Below are 22,316 nucleotides of genomic sequence, written 5' to 3'. Positions count from 1 at the left end.
CCGAATAATTGGGATGTGCGGTATGATTCGTTAAGCGTATTACCGGTGAAACGACCTCATACTGAACAATAAAAGCTGTTTTAAAAGCGAAACTATAAGATATATTCGACGTAAATACCACGAATATGGAGATGATCCTCACGATGAGCCTTCGTCTGATGAGAACTTTTATTTTATAACACCTTATTCTCGTATTTCATTTTACTTATCTCATTAACCGAAGCTCACATGGTCCAGTGGTTAAGACTCATCGTTGTGGCCGATGCGACCCAGGTTCGATTCCTGGTGTGGGCAAACAACTATTTTTTGGCTTTTTACTATTATTCAGATTTTCTAAATAAACCTAATATATTCGCAAATAATTGATGCAAAGCGCCAAATCTTGATATTTGAGGTTTAGTTTGATCAGACTGAGTGTTTTAGTTTCTAGTAATAAATACTTAAGCCTATTATATGGTTTCTGTAAATTTTAAAGGTGATTTAATAAATTCTATTATTTAAGTACAGGCAACTGACAACGTTCAATTTTTGGCATATGCTTTTCATTAGAGTGAAATTTTTAAGAGTGCCCATCTCGTGAACCCTTTTCCTATCGTTTGCAAAGGAAATTGCTACTTAGTTTTTCTATCTCTTTCAATCCCATCTCAAAGAATAGAATGGACTTTCAATTCTTCAATTAAGCTGTATGAATGTAAATTATAGTGGTAAAATCAGTGTACCCTTACAAGTAACAGTACAGTCTTTGTCTTTGAAAGTACGCGAAACTCATAATGTAAAGATTTTTAAATTAATAAATCATCGGCTATTTAAAAAAAAAAAAAAGGATAATTTTTCAAAATTATCCTTTCCATATATTTTACACTTAGTATACGTATTGGTGGTAACCTTTCGCATGTAGGAAGCGAAAAAATGACTTAGAACAAAGAATCAGCATGTAATAAAACCCTTTATAGAGAAAAACAATCAATATTCATACATAATCTCATTCTAAGTCAAGCCAGAACATGTGGAGAACGTTAGCAAAGGTCTAGTTGAATCTGCCGATTGTTATAAGAAAAAAGTTTATTTTCTTTTTCTTTTGTATCTTATGTTCTCTTGTACGAATATAGACGATTTAAAGTATCTTGGTTACTGCAATTCTGTGTCTCTTTCCTCCCACTAATGTTCGCTTTCCTAACCCTTGCAATTCTCGTTTTGGCTTCGTTTCGAAGGGAATAAGAGAAATTTCCCAACGGTTTAGTAAATTATTTGCATGTACATAAAAGGTAACTAATTTGGTACTTGAGCTGTACAATTTGTATGCATATAACGTATTAATCTGTTGGAGACCTGAATCGTCCTTTTGACATTCATCGATCTTTTTAATTCATATTACCCCTCTTTTTTTCTTTTCTTTTGGTCGTTCTAGGTTCTGCATTTTATGGGAATTGTGCATGGCGCTTTGCGTTCAATCGTTTAGGTCGACGGCAATTGATACAGCGATTTCAAGTCAATTCTTTTCTTCTGAAACGTCTTTGATCTTTGTGCAAAACTTAACCATCAATGTTTATCGCATAACCGATAACCATGATTTAGATCTTTTTACAACTATCCCTTTATGGCATGCAGTAAGACATTTGCAGGCCTATCGACCGCCTGGTCTTAATCGGGATTATTTGTTTGTTGTTTTACAAGATGATACATACTTTACGCTTTACTGGGATGAAGACTTTCAGAAAGCAAATATTGATCATCCTCCTCTATGTTATCGAATATCTTTTCCGTGGAATCGTTTCACCAAAAGTCATTGCTTGGTAGACAAGAAAATGCGTATGATTTTTTTAAGTATAGATGATGTCTTTATGCTATGTATAAATGTCTTATCTGCTGAAGAGAGGCAAAAATCTGGTTGTTCCATTGACGACGGCTTTCCCATCTCCTTTCCAGTCAATCCTATACAAGACATTTGTCTGTTAAACTTTCCGAAAATTCCTACTTTAGTTGTTCTGCATAGTGAAGGCATTGATTCGGCTATAACGGCTTTTCCTATTGACGTGGAGTCAAAAAATCTAGAAAATGGAATACGTCTCTTTGATTCTGTTCTACCTTCTAAAATTATTCCCTTTGGTAAAAGGGGCTTACTAGTCTTGGATAAAAGAGCCATTCATTGCTTTTATCGTGGTGGAATAGTCACCATAAAATCACCGTCTAGAGTTTATGATCATTGGATATCTCTTGAAGGACAAGACAATCATTTCATTCTTTGCGACGTAAATGGTAATTTTTATGCAATTTATTCAAGTGTTTTGGCTGGGAAATTATGGAATTTAAGCTTGGAAAAATTGAATATATCACCCGTCACATTCGTCACAAGTTTAGTCTCAATAAATGACGACCTTTTATTTATTGGAAGTCAAGGGAACTGTTCGAAGCTTATATCTATTCCAAACATGAGTGATACCTTTACTTTACCCAACTTGGGGCCCGTCCATGACATTAATATTTATCCAGACCACCAGGGTCAATCGATGTTCGTATGTGCTGGATCTTTTAAAAATGCATCAATATTACATTACAAACATGCTTTATTTACGAATTCTCTTGGTTTTTTTGAGTGTTCTGATATTATTCGTGTTATGGTTCTCTCTTCCCATGTGGCGGAAAAATTATTTATTATCTTCGTTGAAGAAACTTTAGTTTTCAATATCAAGGAAGATATTCAACTGGAGCTTGATTCTGAACTTTCGATTAATGAAAGAACGATAGCACTGTCAGGAATCGACGATCAATTTATACAAGTAACTACGAAATCTTTATGCATTTACGACTCTAAAAAAATATTAAAAGTAATACATTTGGAAAAAATTACGAATGCCACTTGTTATAAAGGTTATTCTGCAATAGTTCTGGGTGGATTAGAGCTTGTCATATATCAGAGGGATGTTGAAATGTCTCGAATCAAGTTTGATAGTGAGATTAGCTGCTTAGAAATGGCTAGCGAGTCGAAAATTGCTATTGGGTTTTGGTCTAAAGAGGTTATTATTTATAACTTTAAGGTTAATAATGGTTCAGCTAATGTGTTCAAATCCGAACTTCCTTCGCTACCTCGAAACGTTATACTAGAGAATTTTAATGCTGAAGTCAGTCTTTTTCTTGTATCATATGGCGATGGATTTTTGGTTGCATATGTCCTATCAAGAAATAAGGTAATTTTTTCTGAAGTGAAAAAATTTGGAACTACACCAATAGTGTTTTCTCGGCTAAATGTGCATAATGGAACCTACATAATTTGTAATAATGACCAGCCTCATATGGTCTACGGATTCAATGGAAGTCTTGGCTATATGCCACTAAATATACCTGTTGCTTTTGATATTTGTCAATTTTCGAAAGACAAAGACCCAACTAGACTTGTTGCTCTCTCGTCAAAAGGAGTCTCCTTTTTAGAAATGGATAAGAGGCCTCATTTATATGCGAGTACGATTCCTTTGAGCCACGTTCCTTTGCGTGCAATACGATTCGACCAAATATTGCTAACAATTACTCTCCATCCTCTCCCGAATAATACAGAAGGGATGGACGAATGCTATTCATTGTCACTACTAGAGTTTTCTAGCGGTAAACAGTTGGAAAGATATGAATTTCCATTGTACGATCGATGTGAAGAAATACTGAAAATAGAGGATGATACAATAGTTGTTGCTGTCAACAACCATCGGGTAGTTGATTTACTTCCGTCGAATGGTAAGTTATTATTGTATCGGTTCATGCCGGATTTGTCCGCTCTTACTTGTGTAAACTCTATTCAGCTTTCTGCTGCTGTAAGCTGTCTATCTTTGTACGAAAAATGTTTTATTGCTTCATTTGGGCATTTTGTTGGCCTTTTTGATATATTGAATGGAAAAATGGAATTGAAAACTAAATTTTGTGTTGGCAATTTGATAACTCATATAACTGTTGACAAAGAACAAAATATTCTTATTGGAGATGTCGTCGGATTCATTACTATTTTGAGATTGGAAAATTACACGTTCGTAATGTACTCAAGATGCAATATAGGCGAACGTATACTTACTGCTCTTTGCTATGAAAGAAATAAATACATTTTTGCATCAGATAGCGGAGTAATGCATATTGTTAGATTGGAAAATATTGCGGGATCCAAAGAGCAAATGAGACTTGTTGCAGAAACGCAGTACCGGCTTCATGATAAGGTAACACGGTTTTGTTTGAATACAGTTCCTCAAAATGGTGTTTCTAGTAAGATGCTGGAGCCTCGTTTATATTTTGGTACAGAAAAAGGTGCGATTGGAAGTATTTACTCCTTAAATTCAAATATCAATGAATTTCACGAACTCGCGAAGAAGATACGGCAGCTTGAACTCTCGTATTTGTCGATATCGGATTTAGAAAGCATCGAAGAAGAGGAACTTAGTGAGATTCCCTTTGTAAATGGAGATATCATAAAAAACACAAAAAGTTGGTCCTCAACTCGGATATTTCGATTATGCCGGCTTTTGGAGCATATTGAAAATCTTAATTCTCATGAGAAAGTTCGTTCTCTATTGGATGAAGTAGAACTTCTTTCTTAGTTGGCATATTATTTCAATAAGTTGATGTTGTTATAATTAAAGATGTCAAGTCTACTCTATAAATGATAAAGGAAAAAGGGTTTCTATTTGTTAACCCATAAAAGCGAAACACCAGGTAATCATTCTGGAATATCATCAAAAACCTATCTAGGTAAAGAAACTGGAAGAATTGAAGTTAAAAGCGCCTGAATATCTGTTTTCATTCTGAAGGTACTAGCAACTGTTATCGTTAGTAAATTTTCGATGAAAGCATGAATATACGTACCATAGGAAGTCCGTATTTTATTGTAAGATTCAGTTTCTGTTCACTTGATTGTAGACGAGATTTACTGAAAGCATCCACGTAGACCTGATTTGGGTTTTGTGAGAAAGAGGAAGTGTCTACAATAATTGTCTTTCTTGTTTGTCTTCCGCCATTACACAGAACAATCAGTACTCCTGTCCTGTAAAACGCATAAACCCTTTTATCAAGATATATTTTTTGAGAAAGTTGAACGCAAAATTTTGGATTTTTCTTTATCAAGCTTTGTCGAAGACGGATAAATGTTGAAATACATTCAAACAAAAAGTTTGAAGTATCATATTTACTCAACCATAGTCCTTCTCGATTGTCAGGATCATTACCCCCGCTGAATCTCTGTTCTTGGCCATAGTAAATAACGGGTATACCATCTGAAAAAATTGTTGCAGCAATGGCATTAAGCGCTAACTATTTTTGTGTTAATAATATATTGACGACCTTAGGTTAATTAATGACTTACAGCATTATCTTGTGTTTGAGAGAAGAACCTAGGCACGTCGTGATTTTCAAGAAAGTTGCATAGTATGGTTGGATCTCTAAAATTATGCCTAATATCTAAGACGCCTTTCTGGTAATACTCAAACATCGGAATTCGGGGGTATGAAAACGCCTCACGCAATTGATAATAGAGTGGGAAATTAATCACTGAAGGCATGTAGTCTTGATAAACTCCGACATATTTCGGATTGCCATGGAAGATTTCGCCTGCTGCGAAGATATTTGCTGATTTAATGAATGGAGGGTAGAATGACTTCTCAACATGTTTGGCAGTATCAATTCTCATACCATCGAATTTGTACGTGTTTACTAAATCACTGATCCATTTTTGGAAAAACTTACGTACGCTGGACTTTTCTGTTTTTATGTCAGGCAAATTCACGCAATCATCTCCAAGCCAACCAGAAACAACTTCGTCTTGATTGTTATAATCCTGAATATACTTCCAGGGGTGGAAATCATTGGCCTGATTAAATGGAGTAAACTGTGAATAGTCAACTGCCTCTTTTCCGGGATGCGCCATATGGTTAACGACGATATCCACCATACACAACATTCCACGCTTATGAAGATTATTAACCAAATCTTGAAGATCTTCGGAAGTGCCAAAATGACTATTGAGTTTCGTAAAGTCCTGCGTCCAATAGCCATGGTAAGGTTCTCCATAGCCTGTTTGGCCTTCAATATTCTTTACGATTGGACTAATCCATACGGCCGTGCAACCAAGTAATTGAAGATAGTCGAGTTTTTTTGTGACACCCTTCCAAGTCCCTCCCAAGTATGTTCTTCCTTGAGATGGATGTTCAAAGTCATCTTCGTCCCTAGCAAATCTGTCCGTAAGCAACTGATATATGACTTGTTTTCTCCATGTATCGTTGTATTCCTTTTCTTTTACAAAAGTTTTTTTTTGAAAGAAGCAGCAGGACATGGTTGATCTCAACGAAGAGTGTTATGGAAGCCTTTCAAAAGATTGCAAATAATACTGCTCTATCTTTTCAAATTGAGGTATGCCTTAAGGGAGGCAGGCAAGGAAGAGGTACGAAACGCAAAAGCGATGGCTCTCAGACTCTCTGAAATCCAAATTAATAAATTGTGGCTCTTTCTCTGTTTTTGTTTCAGCGCATTAAATATACTATTTCTGTTTACACTTTTGTTTTGTTGTACCACATCTTCGTTAACATAAACAAACATTGGCCTATAAGCTACTCTGGGTTAACCGAATCAGACGCACAAAATGGTTCCCGATAATTGAATATAGTCATATTTATTCCAATGAACTATTCTTCAAGGTTCAATTATCATGTTTCATATTTGGGAGCTAAGTGATTTAACTGCCTAACACAGATTTTGTTATGTCCCAACTTGGGATTCTTAACTCTCTTTTTGATAAAAAAAATAAAAAAGTTAAAGTAAAAGATAATACTATTGCGTAGATCCTATTGAGCAAGTAAGCAAGGTAGTTGTAATATTCACCTTAGTGATTATCCTATAGTACACGCCCGGTAAGGCGTCGTGATACAAAAGAATGTTATAGATTTGCGCTCATTCTTCTCTTCAATATTACTTTCGAACTTTGAAATTCCTGTTGTTTTTAAGAGGAACCAATTTTATTTAGATTATTGAAGATCCTCCGTAGTATGATAACATTCGCGCTCTGAATAGATGTTTTAGCAGGTTTTCTCTCGTGGAAGTTCCTATTTATTTATGGCTTATTGTAAAATAGAAAGAGAATATTTGATCATAGTCTTCAATTTTAATTTTACAATGCATTGCTCTATGTTCCAACTTCGCCCTATAATCCTCCTCTTTCTCCCATTCAACTATGCTTTATTTTTTATCATTTAAACGTTAAGCATTGAATTTTAGATGGATTAAGATTAATGCATTAATGAAATAATATCAAATACAGCAATTTCTCTGGGAAATAATAATAAATAAATCAGTTTCTTTATTTACTACGGAGTAGCTCGACAGGTTTCGGAAATCATATATACCGAGTTACAATGAGAATGATGGAAGTTGAACTTCCCTTCTAGTATGTTGATATATACGGTAGCAAGAAGTATTGAGGACTACAAGGATTAGCGATATTGTTGCATCGTCGTATTTTTTCTTAAAGGAAAAATAGGGTGTAGAGAAACAGGTTGACATTTACAAAACATGGAATCCAAATCTACGGGAATCGTTCGACATTCTCAAGGGGAATTTGACATTGTAAAGATTTACAAAAAATTCTTGGAAGATGATCCTGAGATTACCATGCCCGTAGCTGCCATCGAGGCTCTTGTACAGTTATTGTCACGTTCTCAAGGTTTGTAAAAATAGAGGTATAGAGCAGGAATGCTAACCCAATCCAGCTAAGACAATTTCAGAGTTTATGGATATTCTGCAAAGTGGATCCAATGCTTTGAAGAACGGCGTAGAAAACAATATATCATTGTCTGCTGGATGCGATATTTTTCAGCGTTTCGTTACTCGTTCTTTACACGATGTTGGGGTATGGTTCATGTTGATGGCTTGAATATGCATCCATTGTATACTAACTATACTTCGCGTAGGATTTCGAGCAATGTAAACGTCACTTAGTGGAAAACGGTAAGCTGTTTATTCAACGTGCTCGTGCTTGTCGTCAAACCATTGCAAACTTAGGTTATCCTTTAATTCGTGATGGAAATGTTATTTTGACTCATGGTTTTTCTCGTGGTGTAGCAGCCATCCTTTTAGCTGCTGCTAAGCGTCATGTACGTTTCAAAGTGTTTGTAACCGAATCTCGACCCAGTGGTTCTGGTTGTCTCATGGCGGATACACTCCGTAAAGCTTGTATTCCCACTTGCATGGTCCTTGACTCAGCTGTGAGTTTTACCATGAATCGCGTTGATTTAGTACTCGTGGGCGCTGAAGGCGTGGTAGAAAACGGTGGATTAATTAATCAGATTGGTACCTTCCAGCTCGCAGTATTCGCTAAGCATGCTCACAAGCCATTTTACGCAGTTGCTGAAAGGTATGTCTTCACTCAAGGAATATGCAAGAATCAGTGTTTGCTAATCATCTCTTTAGTCATAAGTTTGTCCGAATGTTTCCACTTTCTCAATACGATATTCCTTTTAGTCAACCGATCCTCGAGTTTGACGATCCCTCTCCCGAAACTCTTGGTCCCATTCGAGATATCGTGCCCACACCATCCGATGCTATTCACAATGAATTAATTATGAACGAAGAGCAAATTAGAAATAATCCCACTTTGGATGTCACTCCTCCAGAATTTGTTTCAGGATTAATCACCGATCTTGGAATCATAGACTCCAAGAGCGGTGTTAGTGAAGAACTCATTAAGTTGTACCTATAAAGATAAGGAAAAAAAATTCCACATCTCATGTTTAATAATCTGTTGGGTTCTTTTTGGATAGATAATGGTCTTCAAAATATTGTTGGAAATGTTATACCTTTTGTAAAGCGATATACCTTAAAAAAGCATGCTGAAAAGAAAAGGAAGACAGTTTTTGTTCTTGCTTCTTTTTTTTTTTTTTTTTTTGTGGAACGTGTATGTAGATAATTCATGCCAATTTTGTTCTACAATGGAACATGTCTGATGTATACGATGAATAAAATTTAGTAAATCTATAGCTAAAAATATTTTATTTTTTTGGATTTTGTGATACAATTTAGTTGACCTCAAGTGTAGGTGCTACAGTGTAGACTTTGCCAGTCAGTAGACTTCCTCTTAGGGTGTCAAGATCGAGAATGTCATTTAAGAGAAAAACAGCCGTACAGACAACACCGATAGAATTGCCGAAAGGCGTTCGATTATCACCAAAAGACGCACGTTGGATAACTAGCTCAGGTAGTACGTCGTTTGACTATTATCTTTTGGGAGGAATCCCTCTACGGAGTCTACTAGTTGTGGAGGAAGATTCCACCGATTATTCTTCAGTTTTGTTGAAATTTTTTGCTGCAGAAGGACTTTTACAGGACCATGCTGTTTGGCTAGGACCTTCAATGGGCGAACCGTGGTTTCGTCAACTTCCCGCCGAAAATGAGCGAGCAGCGAAAAGTGAGGAATCTAAATCATCAGAATCATCTTCTTTTTCTAATTCTGCGCAACAAAATCGAATGAAAATTGCTTGGCGATACGAGAATACCTCAAAAACCAAAGTCCCTGCCCCCGATGCAATTCCCCCAGGCTTTACTCATGCTTTTGACCTGACAAAACGTTTAACGATTGGTTCTAAGATGATGAAAGCAGTCTCGCCTTTTCCGCTTGAAACAGGCTCAAATCCGTTCATCCCGGTTTTGGAAAGTCTTACCAGATTCTTAGCTTCGTTGAAGCCAGGAACCGTATGCCGACTTGTTTTACCATCTCTACTTTCCCCTGCCTTTTATTCCATTCGAGCAACACAGCCACAGCACTTTATACGCTTCATCCATTCACTTTCGTCTCTCATAAAATGCACTACCTCTGTGCATATTGTTTGCATGTGCTCAGTTCCCTCTACCTTATTTTCCAGGGATTGCGAGCAAGTGTATTGGTTAGAGTCTTTGGCCTCAGGTGTCTTCTCTTTGCACCCTTTTCCCATCACGGAAACCATCAATGGTTTGGCCACTCAACCCCAAGGGCTATTTAGGATCCATAAGCTTCCTCTTCCTTTGCCTTTTACAAACACAGATAATTCTAGTGAGGCAGGCGATCTTTCGTTCACAGTATCCAAGAGAAGATTCACTATTGAGCCATGGGTTCTTCCTCCTCTGGACGAAGAAGAACCTGAAAAGAAAACAAGCAATAAAGATAAGTCTCAGCCTTCTTTAAAATCAATTGAATTTTAGTGTTTAATTGTGTTAGGGTTGGCTCTCTGGAGACCAATTAGCGTTTTGGTTTTGTGTATACGTTTAAAAATGTGAAAACTGTTTTGTTTCTCTTAATTGTATAGTACGATTTTGGTATTGTTAATAAATGAATAAAGTTCAAGCTTTTGCTAAAGTATCCTCTTCTAACTTCATTCAGTATTATTCTTGTAAATAGCTGTTTGTACAATGCTTCTATTCATCGCTTTGATCTACCTAAATCGTTTCCGTTGTTTTTGCTTCCTCTGATTCTTTGAAGGTATCCTCTACTCAAGTTGACCCCAACACTACCGTACACTAAGACGAGCTGCATCAGCGGAAGTCGAGTTTATATGTTCATAGTATATGTACTTTCTTCAGCAAGATACATGCTGATTTGGTTTTTGTTTATTACCAAAATAAATATAATAACAATGTCACCTAATATAATATTGCAAATAATTATAAACTTTGAGTAACAATAAAACATGCTACTTTGTTGAAGGCAATGTAAATAAACATTGTAAAAAACGAAAAAAAAATCTATAAGTAGTATACGATAGATGCGTGCACGATTCACCATATCAAAAAACAAAAATTGCTTAAGAAATACATTCTCAGAACTGAACCGGTGAACAATGATGAATAGTTGCAAAATTAAATATTTTGGTATCTCCATATTCGGTTGAAGCATAAACATGCTGCTGAATTTTACTATTACTAAATTCTAAATTTAATTACTTTCTGACATATAGATTTTTTTATTCTTTACCATACTATTTCGTTTTACTATGTGACTTTGTGCAGAATTCGTACTAAGTACAACTCAATACGATGATGGTTGTTGACTTGCCATGTATACCCTTCCAAACAAGCAGCCAACTTGTACAAATTGACAAAAATTCCAAGTAATCCTTCGTTTTATAATTATAAAGATTGGATTTTGTTAATCAACTGCTGACTGAAAAATTTATCATAAATATTTAGATGACACGGAATTATGGCATTTTCATTGACGCTGGTTCAAGCGGATCACGACTGCAAGTTTATTCATGGACGTTTTCCAAAGATGCAGACTCAAAACAGAAAACTAGTCTTCCGCTGATAGAACTTGGGGATGGTAATGAAGGAGACTGGTCCATCAAAGTACAACCGGGCATATCCTCATTTGAACAAAGACCAAAGGAGGTTGGACAGAAACACATAGAAAAGCTGCTTGATCATGCTGAAAAGGTCATTCCGAAAGATAAGCATAAAAGCACGCCCGTGTTCTTAAGTGCCACGGCTGGTATGCGCCTTCTACCTCCGAAAACGCAAAAAAAAATAATGTATAATGCATGTCAGTACATAAAAGACGAATATGATTTTGCACTTCCTGATTGTGAATCCATGATTCGGGTTATTGACGGGAGAGCTGAAGGTGTGTACGGTTGGTTGGCAACAAACTATTTGCTTGGAAATCTTGATTCGCCTTCTGAATCTTCAACAGGATTTTTGGATATGGGAGGTGCAAGTGCACAGATTGCCTTTGAAGTTTCCCCCGAAGTACAAAAGGACTACAATGATAGCATCAGTACGGTATTTTTAGGTTTGGATAATGGTGAACAGAGAGGTTATCCTCTTTTTGTTACTACTTGGCTTGGTTTTGGTACAAGCCAAGCATATAATAGGTATTTAAATTCTTTAATTGAAGAAAATCGCAGTTCTCCTTCCGATATTATTGAGGAGCCCTGCTCACTTCGCGGGAGACAGTATTCCAAAGATGGACATTCTTTCCTCGGTACTGGCGATCTGCAACTATGCCTGAAACGAACGTATACGCTTCTTAACAAAGAGGCACCCTGTTTACGAGATCCTTGTGGCTTTGACGGCATTTCCATTCCGCCAATTGATTTTGTTAACCACGAGTTCATTGGCGTTTCGGAATTTTGGTATACGACAAATGATGTTTTCGACATGGGTGGAAGCTATCATTTTCCCAACTTTTACCAAAAGGTAGCAGATTACTGTGCTTCCGACTGGGAATCGATGCTTTCACGACTGAACAATAACCAACTATCTTCCTCTACAGATGAAAGCAAATTAGAAAAACTCTGTTTTAAAGCTTCTTGGGTGATAAATTTTCTGCATGAAGGTTTTGGTTTCCCTAAAACTAATACAACAGATACTGATGATCAACGTACAGACGGACTTGAAGTAATACCGGCGTACCATTCTCATTTTACAAGTCTTGAAAAAATTGAACAGACCGAAGTAAGCTGGACACTTGGTCAAGTGCTTTTGTATTCATCTAATCAACAATTCCTTCAAGACCCGAAATATGCAAAGTATCAACTAAATACATTCGGAAAGTTGATCCCCCCTAGAGGGTACTTCCAAAGTAGTTTGAGTGGATTTGTCCCTGTCTTAGGTGTTTTCCTTTTCTTATTCATTTTTGGCTTTTTATCCTACTTGTTGACTAATAATCCTAAGAGAAGGTCTAGGATTAAAAATTTTCTGCTTCGATTTAGTGGTATGAAGGGCAGGTATATTGTAAATGCCCACGGTGACTACGAAGATATTGAAGATTTTGAAGATGATATGGAGATGACGAACTTCTCAAAGTCGAAGGCTGCTCCCATTCGCACTACCTCTAGCCATATTCTCGCTGATCATTTAGCCTTTAATTTTAGTCGAGAACGAACACCAAGATCTCCTTTGCCTTAATTTGTTCTCACTGAGCAACTATTTTGTCGTAAGCTATTTACACTCGTTCTTCAATTTAAAATTTCCGTGATACGTATGCACTTCACGCTAAAGACATACATTTTCTTTCGTTCTTTCTACCTATACAGCCTGCGTTTATTTATTAATCCCTTTTCCGTTTCAATAATTCTCCAATGTCATGTTTAATACTGTCTTTTAAATATGATTAATACTTAATTTGTTTCGATTTTCTTGTAACACTTTCCTAATTAAGCTACGGTTGTCAGTTGCGATTGAGTAGTATTATATAGTTGTAAACCATTTTGTTGTTTAACAATCTAAGATTTTCCTTTTGTTCATTTTACCTTGTTCTTCCTAGTCTATTCCTTCAATCGTGTTTTTAGAATCCATATGGCTTGTCTGAAACTATTATGACAGCTTAGCCAGAAGGATAACAAAAAGCATATGAATGTAAAAAGCAAATCGTATTGCCATAATACCTGAGGAAGGGAAGAGGAAGGATTGAATAAATAAGAGCAAAAGTCATTAAATTATGGGAATTCCCGGGTTATGGGATGAATTTAGAGATTGCTTTAATGAAACAAGTAAGTCAAGTTCATGCGAAACAAATCAGAGCGATATTATGCTAAAACATTAATAGATCTTTTAGAAGTCTCTACAAATCACTGGACTACAGAAAAACGATGTTTAAGAATTGCAGTTGATGCAGCTATATGGTCAGTACAGATTCAGGCTAGTCAAGGTGGTACCAATCCGGCATTAAGGACACTGTTCTATCGACTTTGTCATTTACTTGAATGGGGTATTCATGTTATTTTTGTGTTTGATGGTCCAAACAAACCTCCTTGGAAAAGAAATCGCCATATCCGAACAAATGTCTCAGGAACTTACGAAGCGATGAAGCACCTCATTCAGCTTTTTGGGATGAAAGTATGGGACGCTCCAGGGGAGGCTGAAGCTGAATGTGCGAAAATTCAAAGTTTACAATTGGTCGATTACGTTTTGACGGAAGACGTTGATGCTTTCGCTTTTGGAGCTACCAAAGTTATAAGATGCAGTCCCGCTGAACGTAAATCATTATTCAATGTCAGAATATATGAAATGGAAAGAATAACAGAAAAGCTCGACATCGATCATTCTGGTGTAATATTGATTGGCTTGATGAGAGGAGGTGATTACCATTCAAAAGGTATAGAGCACTGTGGACTTCAAACAGCAATTGGAGCTGCAAAGCTAGGGTTTGGTGATCGTCTGGTCTTTTCTGAACACGTAGATTCTTGGAGATCTCAATTGCAGCACTACATTCGAATAAACAAGTACAACGCTTTTGGCTTTAAACGCCCAAAATTCACTATCGGCCAAGATTTTCCTGACCCTTTAGTGAAACGTTACTATACGCATCCAGAAGTTTCTACCATAGAAAAACTAAAAACACACTTTTCTCGGTTTGATTGGTCTCAAAAACCGGATGCTAAAGCTTTGTATGTTTATGCTCAAAAAAAATTTCAATGGACAAGCCTACAAGGAAGTATAAAGTTTTTAAATAGCATTGCTTATCCTATATTTGTCTTTGAACTCCTTCATTCTACTGGAATGGTCTCAAAATATTACACAGCCTCTCATAAGACAAGAAGAAACAAATCTACAGGTATGATATTAGAAAAACAAATTACTTTCTATCCAAACAAAATCTTGGATTGTGAATGGAATATTGAAACGATCGTGTATGATAATGAAGCGAATACTTCGTTTATGAATCAATGGAAATCGCTTTTAAGAGAGACCACATCATGGATACCTGCCTGCTTTATACAAAATATCACATATCCAAAAATATCTCAGTTTTTTGGACGAACAAATTCTGACTTAGGACGTTTAGTCCAGAAAACCAAGCGACTGTCTTTAGACCCAGAAGAAAGTCGGGATTCCATGCATGCCGAGAGGAAAACAACATCTACTAAAAGGCCGATAGGGCTTCTTCCAACAAACTTGTTTTCGAAACCACGCCCACAATCTTCTCAAAAGTTGTCGCAAGCAACCGATGAATCTTTTACAGATGACGATCTTCCAAAAATCCAGGAGATTCTTCCGAAAAGCTCGGAAAAAACAGGAAAGTATAACGAAAACCAAAATCAAGTCGATAATAATCGTAATGAAGGTTCAATAACTAAATCCAAGGAGCGCTTTTCAAAAGATCAAACCATCAGAAGAATATATATAAGAGAAAGCCTTAACGGAACCTGGAAGGAAGATATAGGGGCAAGCGGCAGGAGAAAAATGTATGAAAATATTCCCATTATTGACTTGTCTTAAATTTATTATTTAGTGTGAACGACATAGGTTTAGAGGGTTTAGAAATGATTAAGACTTCAGATAAAACTGTAATTGATGCAACAACTTCATCCATTTAACGCGTATCCGGTTCTGGCTTGAAGGTTTATCTTCTTTTTTGCTACTAATAATGAAAGAGATCTCTTTTATGAGCATCTCCTTCTGTTTCTCTTTTTCTTTCATCGTCAACGTTCTTTGAGAATGCAGCAAATGCTTCATCCATCTCTGACAAACTCTTTCAATTAATCCAGACTTCCCTGTCTTCTTATAATATGCAATAACGGTTTGGTATATCTTTGGATAAGGAACTCGATCTTTGTTTGATAAATAATACATCCGAGAATATATATCTGGATAACTCATGTTGGTAATACCAGCTGCCGATTTGAATTTGGGAGCAACCGTAGACCAATAAATTATGTAGCACCATGCTAGTTCAGAGAAGCGGATTTTGTACGTTTCTGATAATTCCTTGCATAATTCAACCGCAGCCGGTATGTCACCAAGGTATCCAAAAGCACTGGCAACCGAAAGGATAGTATGTGAAGTAGGGTATGTTGAATTATTTCTTTCGACCAAGCGTTCTCCTGGTTTTCCTTGGCCTATACCCCAGATTCTTTTGAGTAAATCTCGAATTTCTTCTATTTTTCCATCTCTAGCTAGCCCGACAATTAGGTAATCATAGGTTGTCGAATCTGGAGCAAATCCATTTCTTGGGAAATCAATATCTACTGCTTCTAACATCGCAGTTGATACTGGTTCTTGGGTGGGACTTCCTTTCCAGGCGGGACTATTGAATTTATTTAATGACCACCTACACCCTCCATAATTTCCCAAGACACAATTCAAATAATTCAAGCTTGGTCTTAATTCGTTCTTTTTTACAGTTTTGATCACTTTATCTGCAACGGGCTCGTATCCTATATACATAGCGATTCGTAACATGTGGGTAAAATCTCCGATGTTCAATTGTATACCTAGTTCATTGGCATCGTGAAGAAGTAAATTCAGTATCTTTATAGCGGTTTGTTTTTCTCTTTCTGTAAGTCTATTCCCATTGTTGAATAGCTTAAACGAACGAAGAATCAGTTGGAACTCGGCAGGCTTCAAATTACTTAAATTATTGTTATTACGGAGCTTCAAGTAATTTAAAAGATAGAACGAAGGAGTTAATGGCCGAAGGAAGACTTGTGTAGGCCCAGTAACGGCACACTTGAACTTCTGGTCATCTGCGTTATGCAACAATTCCTCAAAGGAACGGGCATGTAAACGTCGGACCAAAGTTAAAGGGGATAATGCTTCAAATCTTGAATTTGTATAAAGAAATCTTAGAATTCGCATTGTTTCCCCATAACCCGACTTCAAAATGGGTAATAATGTTGTAGTAGGTAGAAGGAAGTAAGTACCTATAACCGATGAACTTAGCCAAAAAGCCAGAGAATATGATTCCTCTTGACTTATTAATAAAGGATGTGTAAAAAATCTTCATTTCTAAAATATTCATTCTATAAAAAATAAATAGATATACCGAAAATTCGTGCAGTAATATAGATTCAAAGTAAACAGTCAAGTTTAAAAGACAGAAACAAGGGAATAATAATAAAGTTTTCTTAAAGATATAATAGAGGCTTATCTAAACAATCGACTTACATAACTTTCACTGTACGGTGATTATCGTCAGATTGCAGTTTTGAGTATTTGGTTTAATCAGCCTGTCTCACTTACTTGCAAGATTCTTCAAGGTTAGCTATACGTTTAGAAAGAGTTTGAATTTCTTCCATATTTTGTTCAGGAAACGAAGATGTTTCCAGGTGTTTTAATAGTTGAGTCCACTGATTCAACGAATGGGCTGTGGATTCCAGTATGTTTTCAAGGTTTTTCCAGCGGTTCATTGTTTCAGCTGTATCCAAATGTAAGTTATGCAAAGACTTTAGTCGTTTAAGTAGAGCAGGTACTAGGGCTTGATAATTTCCCGCATCCTGTAAATGTACGAAAAGAAGTTCAGAAAGTAATGCATACTCTTTCTCATCTAGTAAGCCAGTGGGAACAAAACTCGACGGTGATGAAGAATTGCCTTCATAAACATTTTGTTCCTGATCATTACTACCTACCTTCGGCAAACGCTTCTGTATCTCCTCCCAAGTAGATAACTTATTTTCATACAACAAAGGATCCTTTTCAAATGCTTGTAATTTTTCCAAGCAACTTTCAACCGTCATGCTCAAAGGTTCTTTTGCATCGCCTATACAAGCTTCTAAAGTGGATATTCGAGACTCCAAATCTCCCATCTTTAAGGGAATAGCCGGTTCAATACCTTGGGATTGCTTCGTTCTAACAGACGGCTGCTTACACAGTTCACATGTTCCCAATCTAGCATACGGGTCAGACTCAGAATCCATATCCGCAGAGTAGGACTTTTGAACGCCAGACATCTTCTTCATCCATAGTTTATCTAGTAAATTCGATAAACTATCTACTTCTTGCTTCTCTTGAGTAGATTCTGCTTCATCCCATAAATCCTCCAATTCGCGTCGAATTCGGGTCAATCGAATGTAGTAAGATTCATCAGACACACGAAAAGCTTCGCATGGGGAATACGGCTGCTCATCATTCTTGCAAGTAGTCATAGGTTTTGGTTTTCTAGCATTTTGGATAGCTTGCATACATTGTTCCACGGAATATTCCGTTTGAATAACACCTTTTACTTCACTAGATGAAGAATTATCAGAATATTTCTATATCATATGTTAAAATTGCTGTTCGTCTTTGCATATTTGGGATTTGGACTTCATACTCGTTGAGTAGTTTCCGACGCGTGCGCGGGCTCAGTGAATTCAGAAAAATGATCCATATTGATTATAGTTAATTGAATCTCAAAAAATAAGAGAAAATACAAATTATTATTGATTAGATGAAAATGGTTATGATGGCAATGCCCAAGTTCATAACGAACACACAACACAACCCTTACTCAGCAAAAATCTATGGGTCGGGTAAAAGTTTTTTTATTGACATAACGTCCTGGTGTATTTCATCTTCCTTCCACCTTACTTAGGGAAGTTTGTTTTTATTAACTTGCATTGTTATTGTTTGTATGTAAATCAACAGGACTCTCTATACCACAAGTATCCTTACTAGCCTTTGATCGAAACTAAACCTGGTTTACCCTGCATTTCTTCTTTACCTTCCCTTTTCATGTATCGTTTACTGTTTATCCTTTTCACATGTCTGATGATTATTGCAACGGGAGCCGAAAGCTCTCACACGAATAATTGGGCAGTGTTAATATCTACATCTCGTTTTTGGTTTAATTATAGACATGCTGCTAATGTTCTTGGGATCTACCGTTCGGTAAAACGACTGGGAATTCCAGACAGTCAGATAATCCTCATGATTGCAGATGATTATGCATGCAATTCTCGAAATCTCTTTCCAGGTACCGTTTTTGATAACGCTGATCGTGACATGGACCTTTATGGAGAAGATATAGAAATAGATTACAAGGGTTATGAGGTGACCGTGGAAGCGTTTGTTCGTTTATTAACTGAACGAGTATCAGAAAATACACCAGCTAGTAAGCGACTGCTGACCAATGAGCACTCTAATATTTTAATTTATATGACAGGACATGGTGGTGACGGTTTTATAAAGTTCCAAGACTCCGATGAGCTCAGTTCTGAAGATTTTGCTGATGCTTTAGAGCAGATGCACCAACATAAGCGATACAATGAGATCCTATTTATAGCTGATACTTGTCAAGCGAATTCACTGTACAAGAAGATTTATTCACCAAACATTGTTTCCATTGGTAGCAGTGAAATTGGTACTTCATCTTATTCCCATCACGCAGACTCAGATATCGGTGTAGCGGTGATTGACCGTTTCACGTTTTCAACCTTGGAATTTTTGGAAAATCGTGTGGATATCAAGAGCAAATTAAGTATTCAAGATTTAGTTGATTACTACGATCCAGGAGAGATTCGATCCACTCCAGGGGTTGAGTCCACATACTCACAAAAAGGCTTGGACGAGGTTTTGATTATGGACTTCTTTGGGAATGTTCGTGATATAGAACTTCACCAGGAACCTACAAAGTGGATTCTACCGGATGAGCAAAATGATAGTACGCCCAGCTACAAGGATTCATCCTTTGTTAGAGAGTCCCCTCCTAATATAACAAAACTAGTCGATGGGAAAAACCGAGGAAGAAGCATCCCTTTACGTTTACATAATTATTCATATTCAGATATGTTTTCCGCTAGCCTCTTTTTATTAATTCTGATGCTTCCATTTTGTTTGCAAATATTTTCAAAGAAGAAATGATGAAGCAGCATTCGCGGAAGCATCACATGTTTATCTAATTTTTATGAAAGCTCCATGCAATAGGACTTCCAACTTACACATTGGCGAGCGTTTAAAATAATGATCTAATAAACTAAATTGAGAAAAGGAATAATGGTATAAGTCAACGATTGACCATATACAGCTTGCAAACAGTAGTCATAATGTATAAAAAAGTTAAACAAACAAGGAGTCAAGACCCGTTAACAACAAATATAATCTAAAATGATATATCTAGAGTTTCTGAAGCTTGGCTATGTTGATAGCATTCTCAAGATCACTTTTCAAATCCTCAACATTTTCAATACCAACGCTGATACGGATTAAGTCTTCAGGCAAACCGCGCTGATCACGAACATCCTTCTTAATGGAAGCGTGACTCATATACGCGGGCATGCTAATTAAAGATTCAACGCAACCGAATGAAACAGAAATATGAAACAGCTTGGTGCTTTCTACAATAATCTTGGAAAACTCAACGTTGCCGGTAACAATAGACATAACAGCACCTGGGCCACGAGAAAAAGAATTAAAAACAGCTGTAGATTTACAGTCGGGGTCTAAACCAGGGAAGTTGACGAACAAACCCTTGGATTTCAAAAATTTAGCAAGTTCAATAGCATTTTGCTGAGCGCGTTCGACTCTGATACCCATAGTTTTAATACCACGGAGTAAAAGAAAGCTTTCAAATGGAGCCAAGCCTGCACCACAAGCATTGATGTTGAAAAAAACAGATTTAGCCAATTCATCACTTCTAGTTGCAATAGCACCTCCCATAATATCGTGATGACCGGAAAGGAACTTTGTAGCAGACTCATAAACAATATCATAACCAAAATCTAAAGGGTTGCAAAGGATGGGAGAAAGCATAGTATTATCCATAACCAACACGGCATTCTTGGCCTTTTCACGAGTTATTCTAACGATGGCATGAACATCGCAGATTTTAATAAGAGGATTTGTTGGACTTTCGACTAAAACGAGGGCAGTGTCGGGTCTCAAAGCAGCTTCAAAAGCCGTGAGATCCCTAGTATCTACATTAGAAACTTGGAATCCATAATTAGCAATGTTGAGGTTGAGCAATCGATCGGAACCACCGTACAGATCGTCACCAGCGACAATGTGAGATCCGGTCTTGCATGTTTTAAGGATCATGTCCAAGGCGGACATGCCGTTGCTGGTGACAAAGCAGTGCTTAGCCTTCATAAGCTTGGCCAAGTGAACTTGAAGGGCGGTACGGGTGGGATTACCGGAACGAGTATAATCGAACTTTCCCATCTCGTCCAAACTATGCTGCTTAAAAGTAGCAGATTGGTAAATAGGGACCGAGGAAGCATTGAACTGATCTTGGTTGCCTTCGACGCGAAGCAGCTCGGTCTCGAGAGAGTATTTAGAATTGAAATCCATACTGATTGTCATTAATTCAAGACTTTCAGTGTGTGCGTGACCAACGAAACCAAAAGTGGCAGCAAGAAAAGATGGTCTACAAATTTAACTCTTAGCGAATAGTTTAGCGAAAATGCAAACGATTTATTGCAAAAGGGGCAAGCCAATTAACTTTATAGATTACAAAAATAGGCAGACAAATAGGAGGCCTTAGATGTCTTTTCAGATTTATGAGTGGCTTTTACTTAGGATAATGTCTCTTTTAATAGAAAAATTAGGCAAAAGCAGAATTTAAAAGATGAAGATTGCGAATTTCTGAGCTTTCGTAGTGGCAAAGGAACCGATGGATCTCGTTTTTGATAATCACTTTACAACATAGTGAAGTGAACAGAGGAAGTAGACAAAGATGCTGAACGGATAAATTCCACTGTACTTTATATAGCAAAAAAAAGTGTATGCTCAGTACCCAAGAAAAGAAAATCCGTTAAAAATCGAAGCATAATTCAGGGGGTCTCATTTATCTACGATGCACGTAAACACTCATTTTGTTTTGTACAGCCTGGCCTCTACCGTGGGTTAAGCAAATTTGATAAACGAGATCGCACAACAATATGTCATTAGGATGTGGTAACCCAAGTAACCCAAGACAGACATAAGAAGATAATAAATAAGTAACCATGGATTAAAATGGATATTCGCAAAAAATCATAATTGTTAAAAACTGTTTTCATGGCTTAGCAGAGGGAGCCATCTTTTGTTCTTGAATTGTTTCGTCGAGGAACGCAGTTTCAATCATTTCAATGTTTCGTACGTTGGTTAGATTGCTGTTTCAAAAAGAGAAGTATCAAGAACTAGTTGATCATATACCGTCTTCATGCACGATTTTCCATTGTACCTCTCAAGAAGGATTATTTAAGCAGACGACGGAGTAGATTAGTAGAACAATCTATATCAAATAAATAATTGATGAAACTAACATGAGATTTCGCTGCAACAAATGAAGGATGAATTCCACAACGAAAAACTCGAATTTTCTTACGAAACTAGAAGAGTTAGAATCAGTAAACCATTGAGAATAGATACAATGGAGTTTTAAACTAAAGAGTCTTGTTTTGAGGGTTATTTGAATCGTCGCGTTTTAAAGACACTCCCCTTCCAATTCGTTCACAGACATTGTTGGATTGGGCCTGTTTGCTTGCCTTTTCTATAGTTTATGTTTTAATTTTTTCATTCATGTCGTTTTATATAAGATTATATCATGAAACAGAGAAAATGCAATCTAATTTAATTCTTTTACACTGGCGCCTATATGGTTCAAGAGACGATGATTCAACGCTTCACGCGTAGAAGAAAGACTCATGTTC

General features: G+C 36.8%; 10 protein-coding genes and 1 non-coding gene across 11 annotated transcripts; 7 read left to right on the top strand and 4 right to left on the bottom strand.

The window, feature by feature from the left end:
- Positions 1-222: 222 nt before the first annotated feature.
- On the top strand, positions 223-294 carry SOCG_16105. Its single transcript has one exon. It is a non-coding gene; the product is annotated as a tRNA-His (tRNA).
- A 518-nt stretch (positions 295-812) lies between these two features.
- SOCG_02881 (silencing protein Rik1) lies at positions 813-6,808 on the top strand. The gene has a single exon (XM_013161371.1). It carries the CDS (start codon positions 1,434-1,436, stop codon positions 4,569-4,571), a length of 3,138 nt encoding a protein of 1,045 aa, XP_013016825.1. The 5' UTR covers positions 813-1,433; the 3' UTR covers positions 4,572-6,808.
- On the bottom strand, positions 4,347-6,544 carry SOCG_02880 (alpha-amylase). The gene is made up of 3 exons (XM_013161370.1): positions 5,333-6,544; positions 4,837-5,280; positions 4,347-4,791 (listed from the first exon to the last, which is right to left on the bottom strand). The coding sequence occupies exons 1-3, from the start codon at positions 6,296-6,298 to the stop codon at positions 4,771-4,773; spliced, it is 1,431 nt and encodes a 476-aa protein (XP_013016824.1). The 5' UTR covers positions 6,299-6,544; the 3' UTR covers positions 4,347-4,770.
- A 597-nt stretch (positions 6,809-7,405) lies between the features above and the next one.
- On the top strand, positions 7,406-9,000 carry SOCG_02879 (translation initiation factor eIF2B alpha subunit). Its single transcript, XM_013161369.1, has 4 exons — positions 7,406-7,681; positions 7,728-7,867; positions 7,929-8,371; positions 8,428-9,000. The coding sequence occupies exons 1-4, from the start codon at positions 7,531-7,533 to the stop codon at positions 8,714-8,716; spliced, it is 1,023 nt and encodes a 340-aa protein (XP_013016823.1). The 5' UTR covers positions 7,406-7,530; the 3' UTR covers positions 8,717-9,000.
- A 52-nt stretch (positions 9,001-9,052) lies between these two features.
- Positions 9,053-10,365, top strand: SOCG_02878 (elongator complex subunit Elp4). The gene has a single exon (XM_013161368.1). It carries the CDS (start codon positions 9,112-9,114, stop codon positions 10,189-10,191), a length of 1,080 nt encoding a protein of 359 aa, XP_013016822.1. The 5' UTR covers positions 9,053-9,111; the 3' UTR covers positions 10,192-10,365.
- Positions 10,366-10,970: 605 nt separating this feature from the next.
- SOCG_02877 (nucleoside diphosphatase Ynd1) lies at positions 10,971-13,082 on the top strand. The gene has a single exon (XM_013161367.1). It carries the CDS (start codon positions 11,176-11,178, stop codon positions 12,892-12,894), a length of 1,719 nt encoding a protein of 572 aa, XP_013016821.1. The 5' UTR covers positions 10,971-11,175; the 3' UTR covers positions 12,895-13,082.
- A 119-nt stretch (positions 13,083-13,201) lies between these two features.
- Positions 13,202-16,698, top strand: SOCG_02876 (flap structure-specific endonuclease). The gene is made up of 2 exons (XM_013161366.1): positions 13,202-13,478; positions 13,535-16,698. Exons 1-2 carry the CDS (start codon positions 13,427-13,429, stop codon positions 15,205-15,207), a joined length of 1,725 nt encoding a protein of 574 aa, XP_013016820.1. The 5' UTR covers positions 13,202-13,426; the 3' UTR covers positions 15,208-16,698.
- SOCG_02875 (ATPase expression protein) lies at positions 14,471-16,663 on the bottom strand. Its single transcript, XM_013161365.1, has one exon. It carries the CDS (start codon positions 16,564-16,566, stop codon positions 15,256-15,258), a length of 1,311 nt encoding a protein of 436 aa, XP_013016819.1. The 5' UTR covers positions 16,567-16,663; the 3' UTR covers positions 14,471-15,255.
- A 248-nt stretch (positions 16,699-16,946) lies between the features above and the next one.
- SOCG_02874 (dynactin complex subunit) lies at positions 16,947-18,076 on the bottom strand (the record flags this gene model as incomplete). The annotated part of the gene is made up of 2 exons (XM_013161364.1): positions 16,947-17,960; positions 18,020-18,076. 2 exons carry the CDS (start codon positions 18,074-18,076, stop codon positions 16,947-16,949), a joined length of 1,071 nt encoding a protein of 356 aa, XP_013016818.1.
- On the top strand, positions 18,063-20,985 carry SOCG_02873 (pig-K). The gene has a single exon (XM_013161363.1). The coding sequence runs from the start codon at positions 18,421-18,423 to the stop codon at positions 19,546-19,548; it is 1,128 nt and encodes a 375-aa protein (XP_013016817.1). The 5' UTR covers positions 18,063-18,420; the 3' UTR covers positions 19,549-20,985.
- SOCG_02872 (cystathionine beta-lyase) lies at positions 19,401-22,271 on the bottom strand. The gene has a single exon (XM_013161362.1). The coding sequence runs from the start codon at positions 20,983-20,985 to the stop codon at positions 19,801-19,803; it is 1,185 nt and encodes a 394-aa protein (XP_013016816.1). The 5' UTR covers positions 20,986-22,271; the 3' UTR covers positions 19,401-19,800.
- Positions 22,272-22,316: the final 45 nt, after the last annotated feature.

This window comes from Schizosaccharomyces octosporus (assembly GCF_000150505.1).
Source record: "Schizosaccharomyces octosporus yFS286 unplaced genomic scaffold supercont6.1, whole genome shotgun sequence".
NCBI lineage: Eukaryota > Fungi > Ascomycota > Schizosaccharomycetes > Schizosaccharomycetales > Schizosaccharomycetaceae > Schizosaccharomyces > Schizosaccharomyces octosporus.
The sequence above is the reverse complement of the archived record's forward strand: the minus strand, read 5'-3'. Positions and strand labels throughout refer to the sequence as shown.